Source organism: Crocodylus porosus, unplaced genomic scaffold (genome assembly GCF_001723895.1).
Source record: "Crocodylus porosus isolate Cpor-Errol unplaced genomic scaffold, CroPor_comp1, whole genome shotgun sequence".
Taxonomy (NCBI): Eukaryota; Metazoa; Chordata; order Crocodylia; family Crocodylidae; genus Crocodylus; species Crocodylus porosus.
In genome coordinates this window covers 41,627,277-41,637,140 of record NW_017728931.1, presented here as the reverse complement: position 1 = coordinate 41,637,140, position 9,864 = coordinate 41,627,277, and the positions used below count along the sequence as shown (strand labels likewise).

The window sequence follows — 9,864 nt, the reverse complement described above, 5'->3', positions numbered from 1 at the left end:
CCTGAAGGTTGGGTACTGATAAAAGATGCAAGAGACAGATTGACAGTTTAGCATCTGGTATGCAAGAGAATATATTAGCCCAACCTGTAATAGTATTACTGTGATATGGACATCTATTTACAAATAACTGGACCAAGAAAACCCCACTCACTTTAGGAGAACAGATCATGATCACTGTTGACCCGAGTGAGTTCTTTACTGGAAATAGTAAGAGTCAATGTTTCATTACAAGTCTCCCTGAAATGTCTATATATTTGTGTTTTGTATCTGATACACCAACTGGACAGTTGCACTTTAAAATGTAACCTAAGACAATCTGTAGTGCAGTGGAGAATTCAGTAATATACTCAAGAACATTCTTGAATCCACCCATATTTGGTAAGACACTTAAGCACATGCTTACAATTAAGCATGTGCTTAAGCATTTGCTAAATCAAGACCTCAAAAAGATCAAGAGTCTCTCTAAATAGAGCAGCCCATAAAGCTACTGAGGTCAAGACATACCAGTTTTTGCAGTCAGTGGCACAGATGTGAATAGCATCACATATAGTTGCCTTTGCCTTCCCATCCTGAATGATCACATGTCATTTTACAGCTATCTTGACCAAAAATAGCCTTTGGTACAAGTCCAGAATGGGACTCTCTCACACACCTCTAGAGCTGTAGTAAAAGATCTTAACTACTTTGCCACCATGCCCCATTCTCAGATACATTAGCCTAGGCCGAAGCACATGTACCAAGATATTCCAAGAAGTGCAGCCCTTATTTACTCCACTTAGTTTAGACCCTTGAATATGAAGCCTGACTTGAGACAATGATGGTTTAAAAACCCTGGCCTGAGGGAACTTATGATTTTTTATCCAAGCAAGAGTTGTAATGACAATCTATAGATTGTGTGGATTCAGTTTTAAGTTGCTTGCAATAAAGCTCTGATGTAAAGAGTACTACCTGCAGCATGAGGTTTCTTAGGTCAGGTACATTTTGCTTCTAATACCATCAGAAAGTCTAGTTACTAAAAAAGCCCATAATGCAAACATCAAACCAGAATGGAATAGGACATATCCAATTAGCTCCACAAGATATTTACAGATGGCTTTACAAGCACTGGAATAAAGTACTTTAATTTGAAGACAGAAAACACTATCATGCAGGGGTTGTCAACCAAGGGGTACTTGGGAAGGCCCCAGGTGGTACATGGAGGCGGCACAGAGAAGCGGGGATACTTGGGAAGTCATGGAATGTAGGGGAAGAGGGAGGCCATCCAGCACTCTGCCACTGCCACATGCTGCTTCTCTGTGCCCAAGTACCCCCACCTTGCATCCAGCTGCCAGGGGACCTCTCCCCGCCTCTTTCGCTTGTCGACTGAGTGCCAGGGGCCCTCCCCCCCACGCACCCAGAAAGGGTAATCCAGGAGGGGTATCCATCAGAAGCGGTACACTCTTTAAAAAAGGTTGAAAACTCCTGCTATAATGGAGATAAACCACCCTTTCTTAGCTCTTGGAGAGGTTTGTTTTTACAGTCCTAGAAGTTAGAGAGAGAACAGGCCTTTTATAGCGAGTCTCTCCCATCCTTCTGCCAGTGAAGGGATATTCCCTATGCTATATTTTATAACATGTTCTCCAAGTGTAGCTTTGAATGGTTCAGTCCACGGAGGTGTAAGCCATTGCAGTCCATCACAATGGAGGGTGTAAGAAAGATGTCTTATCGTCTCCTTTAGGACCTCCAAAACCCCAGGAGCTACTAAAAAATGGTGATCCTTGGGATCTCGTCCAAGATGTACCTACCTAGCTTAATTCTTGCTTGGAAGTCATGTAACCCATTTTATTTTAATTTGCTCTTCTCTCTCTCTCTTGCCTAAATAAATCTTGTGTTTAATTAGTCTTTTTAACTGAGACTTAGATTTTTGTTTGGTCATTTAATATAAATAATTTCCAAGGCATTAAACAAAGTTTAAAACAGTGTGTGACAGAGGGTCATCCCAAGGCGGATTACTACATCGGCCTGCCCACCTGTTCAGGGCAGTCCATCCACTTACCTTGCCAACCATGCCTTTTGGTGTAATTAATAAGTTGTTTCTAGGTGGGCGGCTGCCCCTTTTATGCCCCAATACCAAGGGCATAATACACAGCTCCAACCTCCCCTTATCATGTCCCAAGCCTCGCAGGTGTTATTACTGTTCAACTCCATGCGCCCCCTTGACGCTGAGCCCTCTGGCTCCCGTGTCCTTGTACCACTCAGATACCAAATTCTCCGGTTCCTGGTTTTCTGCATCTCTCTCACTGGCATCTGGCTGTACAACTGTCCCTGGTGCCTGACTCTCCACGCCTCTCTCCGCCATCTGGCTTGGGCGCCTCTTTCAGGCGCTAGGGCCCCCTGTGCCCCTCAGGCGTCTCTCTCTATGCCGAACGCTGGATTCTACCCAAATCATGTGCCCCTTTCCCCAGGCACTAATGAGGTCTCTAAACCTCCCCTTATAGCCTCATCCCAGTTCTCCAGTGCAAACCATAACAAAAACATAAGCCCCCGGGCTACAACTGAAACACTAGCAAAATCAAAAATACTATGTCCCTTTAAGGGGAAAAACTTCCACCCTCAGGCAATGTACCCCTAGCCTAGGTACCTGGGAGACTCCCTGGAGTCTTGCAGCACTTGGGTTGTAAAGCAGGTGGCACCAGATCTCAGGTAGCTTCCTCATGCACGAGCTCCTTTCCTAGCAGTTGCCAGAGAGAGAATGTGTGCTTGTTAGCTACAGTCTGGGCTTATATGTTCTCAAACCCTGCTTCCTTCCAGCCATGTGATGTCTGCAGGTGCTGCCCAATTACCCCCTTAGGTTGTTACCCCCTTAACCCACAGCTGGGGAGCTCTGCTTAGCCTACAGAGCTCCCCGGCCAGGCTGCTTCAGCTTTAAAGGAGCAGGTACATCTTAGTGCCCTGCTACACAGTGATTCTCAGCTAGGGTGCTGTGGTACCCTGGGGTGCTTTGAGAGCCTTTCAAGGGGACTGTGGGGTGCCTGGCAATGTTAGCACTGTCTGAGCCTTCAAGAGGCCAAAGAGCGATGATTCACAAGATAAGTAAGCAAAGATTCACAAGATTAACTCAGAGATTGCAAATAGGACTCTATAATGGTAACAACATTCTGCCCCATTGTCTTCTGTCTTAGTTGGTTACAACAGAAGAATTGCTGTATTATTTTGTGTAGTCAAAAAACAAGTGAAAGCTAAGAGCTGGCATTTTCTGAGGGGTGCCTTGAGTCTAAAAAGGTTGAGAAATATTGATTTAACCTCTAAAAAAGGTTGCAACAGGACAGTCAGAAACTGTCCCTTAGTCCAAGGACAATCTCAGTTTAAAAAAAAAAAAAAAAAAAAAAACAGACTAAAAAAAATGCTGTCCTAGAAAGAATGATATTCCCAAAGCCCCAATGCAAGAGACACATGAAAAGTGTCTACGGCTTACAGACAGGAATCATATTTAAGGGCAACATTCTCTCCACATTAATTACCCTTATAGAACTTTCTTTGTGTAACATATAAATATTTTGGGGGAAACAAGTTTTTAAATTTCCCTGCGGGAAGTATTTTATAGTACACAAGTCCAATTTGTAGGCATACATGTCTTTGAACTTAAGGGTTGTAAATACATTTACATTTTAAAACAGAATATTTGAAAAACAGTTTTTTCACTTATCAACAAAATCCTGAGTCATACATTGTGGGGAGGAAACATCTCTAACACCTAAAGCAGAGTCCAGAACTTTATACAGCTTGTTTCACATGTTTCCGTTATCATCAGCTCTTGCATGAAAAGAATCCCTCTGAATCAGGTTTTGGAATATAGATTTAATTTTAGACTAGGGTTTTCTTCTGATTATAGCCCCCAAGGCTGAGTCAATGGCACGAGTGCCATCTCTAGCATAGACAGGAAAAACTGCCATTTGCAGAGGTGGAAGCTTAACTCCACTTCCAGTGGGACATACCTCACCACTGTAGCTTAGCAAGCAGTATCTCCATTTTGAAATGAGGACACAGCAGGCATTTATAGATGTGCTCTGGGAGGCAGGGGGTGTTTTAATTAGCAACCCACACTAATTTAAAAGCGTATGAGCGTCATGTGTACCAGCCTCTGCACACTGAAAAATAGCAGCAGGGAGCTTTGAACCAACTCATAGAACAATCTTTAGTTGCAAGTCCATCCCCCTACCAGTTTTTAGCACAGGGATGCTGATACACATGACACTGGAGGCTGTTGGAGCACATTAATTTCAATGCTCCAGCAGACACAGTTAATCAAATCTGATCTAATGCACTGGATTTACAGCATGTCGGAGCAGCCTTGCTGCATGTCTAGTGGAGCCAAGTAAGACTAAGAGCCTTGTTTCATGTTAATTTTGCGCAGCTCCTGGAGCTCTTAACCCCTGGATTCTCTGCACATTAACACCTTTAAGTGGCTTATAGCACATTATGCTGCTCAAAGTTATGCCACTCCAAGGCAGGATAATCTCTTGATCTGCATAACACAGCATCTGTTCCATTAAGGTGTGGCCACTCCCCACAGATATGCCACTCAGGTTGAAGGTATGACTGCAGGCTAGCATTAAGCTGATTAACATTTGTACAGCTTGCAGCATAAAGTGTAACAAGGCCCTTTAAGTGAATTCCCTAAACACAAACACAGCAATTCAGTGGCAAAACCACAGATGTATTCCAGATCTATGTATGAACACCCAGTCCTGTGCACTAACTAACAGAATCAAACCCTCCCCTCCACCTTAGTGTAAATTACTTCACACAACATGTCCAGATTTTAAAACACCATTTAAAAACTTGTTTTCTGGAAAACTGTTCCTGCTTTCTGCCTGACTTCACATTAACATAGCTAACTACCTCCTCTCCCAAGATGCCAATTCATATGGGCCTTGATTCAGGAAAATCTCTCTCGTTGGACCATTGCTTATATTTCCAAGTCAATACTACAGAATATGGATTCTTCACCAGGGGATAGTGTGCAGGGCCATGGGAGGATGAGTAATGTTAATTTTTTAGTTACTAGATGGGAGAGGGTGCTGAATTCCTCTTTTATTGTAACATGGAGTTGATGTTGTGGAAACTGTTGAGAGCCACTACCCCAGCGGAAAGCTTTTGGGAAAGGTATGCAAGACATGACATTTCTTGTATGCATATTGACAATTCATTAAAGCACATGGTTCTGCTTCAAAATTTCTTCCCCTGTCCCCTCTGTGTTATGCACTGCGGAGCAATTCATCTATGTGATACTGAAAACCAAGACCAGGTTAATTATTCATGTTGGTTTCATACATACTTGCTTCTCAAAATCATTATTTCCTTTATGTCTTTGTATATGCCACTGTTAGCATCTTCCAAAAGTATATTCCATGGTGATACTAGGAGGGACTGTTTCTGTTAGTTCCAAAAGTAATTTTTCTATGCCTGAAAGAATCTTCTCAGAAAATAAAAATCATGGTCAAACCCTGCAAACCTGGGTACATGTATTTACACCGCAAAATCCAGGTCAGCCACCTAAATATAGGCAGCCTGCATTCCTAGGTTTGGAGCATTTGCAGCTCTTATTGATTACAGGAAGATGTGTCAATGCTCAACCTTCCTAAAAATCAGGAGTTTTGATCTTTAGGTGTCTCTACATAGCTTTATGAGCCTTAGTTTAGTCGCACATAAAATATATTCATCCCATACACAAAAAACAAATTACAGGAGTATCCTTGTGACAGGAGTATCTCTACTAGAGTTTCTATTGGTGACTCCACCCTCCTCTTATGGGCCAACTGCCTGCCATGCCTTGATCTTAATTGATGTAATTAGCAGGAGGCTGCCCATTTTATTTGCCCTGGTGCCAGGGGGCGTTATCTGCAGCTCCTTTTCCTCCCCTACACTGCAGCCCAAGCCTCACAGATGGTACTGATGTGGTTTTGACCTGGACCTTGCTGTAATTTGGCCCTCTCCTTGACTTCCCTGGGCTTCCACCACCCTGTCTTGTCCCATGACTTCCTGGCACTCTGCCTCTCCCTCTTGCTCTGGGGCTGGGGCCAGTGCACCCAAAATGCCATGCCCTCTCTGGCACCAGGGTCCCCACACTACCGTGGAGCCCCTGTGAGGCCTCCTTCAACCCCTAATAGCTTCACCCAGTCCTCCAGTGTTATAAAACTACAAACAGAAAACTCAAGCCCCTGGGCTATAACTGGGGTCATTTGACCACAGTGTTCTTTCCTGCCATGGCAGGGGGTCGGACTAGATGATCTGCTCAGCTCCCTTCCGACCCTTGAAACTATGAAACATAAAATCTAAGCCATCTGGCTAACCATCATTCAAATCCCTACCAGGGAATTCTCTACCTCATATCCGCGAACAGAAGCTGTTTGTGTTGTCAGGCTTCTCTACTCTGCTTGCTCCAGCAGAGCTCCTTCTCCCTTGGCTGGTAGTGGAGAACTGCCCTTTTGGCCTCACTCCTGGAGTTTGTGCATGCCAGACCCTGCCCCTTCCTGTCAGCTGACTCCCCAGCAGTTGCCCTAACAACCCACACCTGTGCCTCTGCTCTGAGAGTGGCAGGCACCTTAGTGTCCTACTACACATCTAAACACATGTTTATACACTTTGCTAGATTGGGACCATGGCTTCACTTCATTTTGCTCTCTAGCATGTTTTAAAATGCTAGGGTTGCAAAAGCCTCAGGGGAACATTCAAAACCAAAATAAAATCCTGTTTATAGTAACTAAAAACAAAGAAAAAAGTCCTGAAACAACTCGACAACTTGCATTTGCTTCATTTGCCAAGTTGTGACCTGAGGTTGGACTGGATACTCATTTGTATAACAGAGTCAAAATTTGAAGGAATAAGTCAAGTATTAGGGTCAGGATTTTAAATGCTTAAGTCAGGGAACACAATTCCCAAAGACCCTTCTGAATCTTATACCCATATTCTGTATAACAAAAACAAACAAAAAAACCTATTTGAGTTACTTATGCTAGTAAAAGGCACCATAAAATAAGGATAAAAATAAACATCAGACAGAAACATATGTACAGTAATAGACACTACAGGTGCACAGGGATTCTTAGGGAATCTAAGGATCCAAGTCAGAGGAGTACTGTGGAAACAGATACAGGAAAAAAGCTGGGTCTAAAAGGTTGCCACAGTACTGCAGGAAAAGGCACCAGGAGGTGAAGATGGAAAAGGCCAGGAAAAAGCATGCTTAAGTGTACAGAGAACCAGGGGGAAGCATCAGCAGAAGGAGCATGTGTAGGTATGCTTCTAGGGTTGCCACTGCCACAGAGGGGAAGCAAAAAGAAAGCAAACAAATGAAGGGTAAGATGACATACAGTTACTTGTACTGGTAACACTGCAGAAACCTTGCTATGCAGGTATGCTGAAAGCTGGTAAATTAAAATACATCTCCTTTTGGAGTAATACCATACACCTCCACAAATCAAACATTACCTGATCTTTTAGAGTAAAATATTTAAAAGAACATTTTATTAAGCAGGTACCAATTCTTGAAAACAATTTAGAAGTATTTGCATGGGAATGCTATCTTCTGTATATAATTTTAATCACCTAATACAAGGAGAGTTCTGTAGGGAAGTAGTGGACAAGGAAGCACCCCCAGTACAGAATGCAAACCATTTGGATTTAAATTTAAATAAATCCAACCACCAAGGTAAAAGGTAGGTTGCTTGAAGTGGTGTGTCATAAATACGATATTCCAAAAATGTGGCAAGGAAGAGGAGCTGAAATCATTCTTCTTTCTAAATATGTACAAAAAAGACTGACATCAATGTAAGAACATAAAATGTACTAGTGAATGAATGAGGAAAAAAAATCTAGCATCTGGAAAAAATGAAGAGCCAAAGAAACTGGAGCTGAAAGCAGATGTGCATATCAAAAACTTAAGTCTTTCAAAATGATGATTATTTATTATTTAGCTCAGGTAGAAAAGGGAAAATGAAACCCACCATTATCCTCATGTGCTGGAACATACACAACAGTTCCCATATATGAAATTATTAGCAAAATACAAGCCCAAATAAAACTGAGAATATAGATCTAGTTAAGAGAGTTCAATTCCAAGTTAAATATCTGACAAGCAGATGACTATACCCCCACCCTCAACTTCACTCCCATCTCAACTTGCATGTAAAACCCCTCTACGTGGAATGGTGGGTGGGGGCTGGGGGGAAGGGTAGTTCGTCTCCCATCTCTAATATCCACAAGTCCTCTGGTGCATTGCCAGGGTGGCACTATTTCTTCTTGGTAGACCTCTTTCCTTGTCCTTTCGCGGGCTTTCCTTTCCCACGGAGCTTTTTCAGTCGTTTCATCTCTTCTTTAAAGTCTGCATGTTCATCTCTAGATGAAAAGAACAGAAAGACTAAATTTAGCTCCATTCCCAGTAATGTCTCATAGGTAGCTTGATGTGTAGGATTCTTTTATTTTCGGCCTATAGTGAGAAGGCAACTTTGCTAGTGAACAAAACTTATACTGAATCCAACGATAGTATATGCAATGTTATTGTTAGCAATGCAAGTTTTAAACAGAATAATTTAAGAGATTTTTCTCTGATATTTATGGAATTAATAAGGTTGCCCTTTTCAGATAAACAGAATACATATTTCTTACACTGCATTTATTGATCTCTTGTGCCCAAATTCAAAGTAAAATACAAAACCAACAAGAGACAAGATTCAGAATTCCCACCTTCCAAGCTAGCTCAGCAGTCTAGTGACAGCACACTGGATGGCTGTGCGGGGGAATCAAGTTGAGGGCATGAGGTCCTGAGAAGTGACATGCTTGGCTGCAGTAACTTTGCTTTACAGCAGGGGTATCAAAGCATCCAGCCTGTGGAGTCATGTCATCCAACTTGCACACTTTTGTCCCATCCCTGGCCATAGTAGGGGAACTTCTGCTGGTGCTGAAGCTGCAAGAAGCCCTGTCACTGTGGCTGGAGCCAGCACAGGTATGGTGGTAGGGCTTTTCCCCACAGTACCACTGGAGCTGCCAGTGCCCCAGCTCTCACGGAGGCACTGGCTGTTGCCATGGGAAACCCTGCAACCACAAACAAGGGACTCTGCTGCAGTGGTGGAGCTTCTGCCCATGGTGCTACGGGGACTGAAGCTACCATGGCCGGAGCTTCTGCCCATCATGCCACTGGGCCTGGCAGCACCCTGGCTCTAACCAAGGTGTTTGTTACTACTACAGGAAGCCCTATCAGGGCTCTGGCCACTATGGTGGGGCTTCCATCTGCAGTGCTGCTGGAGCTGGAGCTTTCACCACAAAAAGCTCTGCCACAGCAGCCAGGGACTTCCAGTGAGAGCACTGAGGTGAACTCCACATACATCTGAAAAGCTGGGAACGAGTCTCCCCAGCAGATCTGAGTTTGACACCCCCACTTCGCAGTTGCACATTGAAGTCACCTGCAAACAATGATTATGTTCACAAAGAGGGTCTTAATAGTACAGAATAAAAAAAGGACAAAGATGAAGGGGTTCAACAGGGCAGACAGTGCCTCCTATGGGACCCAGTAGATAAGTGCTGGGACTCCTGGTGCTCTGGTGTAGTGCCTGAAGACTGGAAGAAGGCCAGTGTGGTGCCAATCTTCAAGAAAGGGAGGAAAGTGGATCCTGCAAACTATAGGCCCATCAGCCTGACTTCTAAGGAAAGATCTTAGAAAAGTTTATTAAAGAGGCCTTCCTTAATGGACTGGCTGATGCCAACATCTTGAGAGATAGCCAGCACAGGTTTGTTGCGAGTAGGTCTTGCTTAACTAATCTCATTTCCTTCTATGACCAGGTGACCTATCACCTGGACAAGGGAGAAGAGATTGATGTCATATATCTTGAC

General features: G+C 43.4%; 1 protein-coding gene across 1 annotated transcript in view; it reads right to left on the bottom strand.

Annotated features, from left to right (window-relative positions):
• Window positions 1-7,807: 7,807 nt before the first annotated feature.
• MRPS33 (mitochondrial ribosomal protein S33) overlaps window positions 7,808-9,864 on the bottom strand; it is a 4,095-nt gene continuing 2,038 nt past the window's right edge. Inside the window, exon 2 of the mRNA XM_019544678.1 lies at window positions 7,808-8,373. Within this exon, the coding sequence (XP_019400223.1) occupies window positions 8,268-8,373 (106 nt within the window). The 3' untranslated portion in view covers window positions 7,808-8,267. The remainder of the gene's footprint in view (window positions 8,374-9,864) is intronic.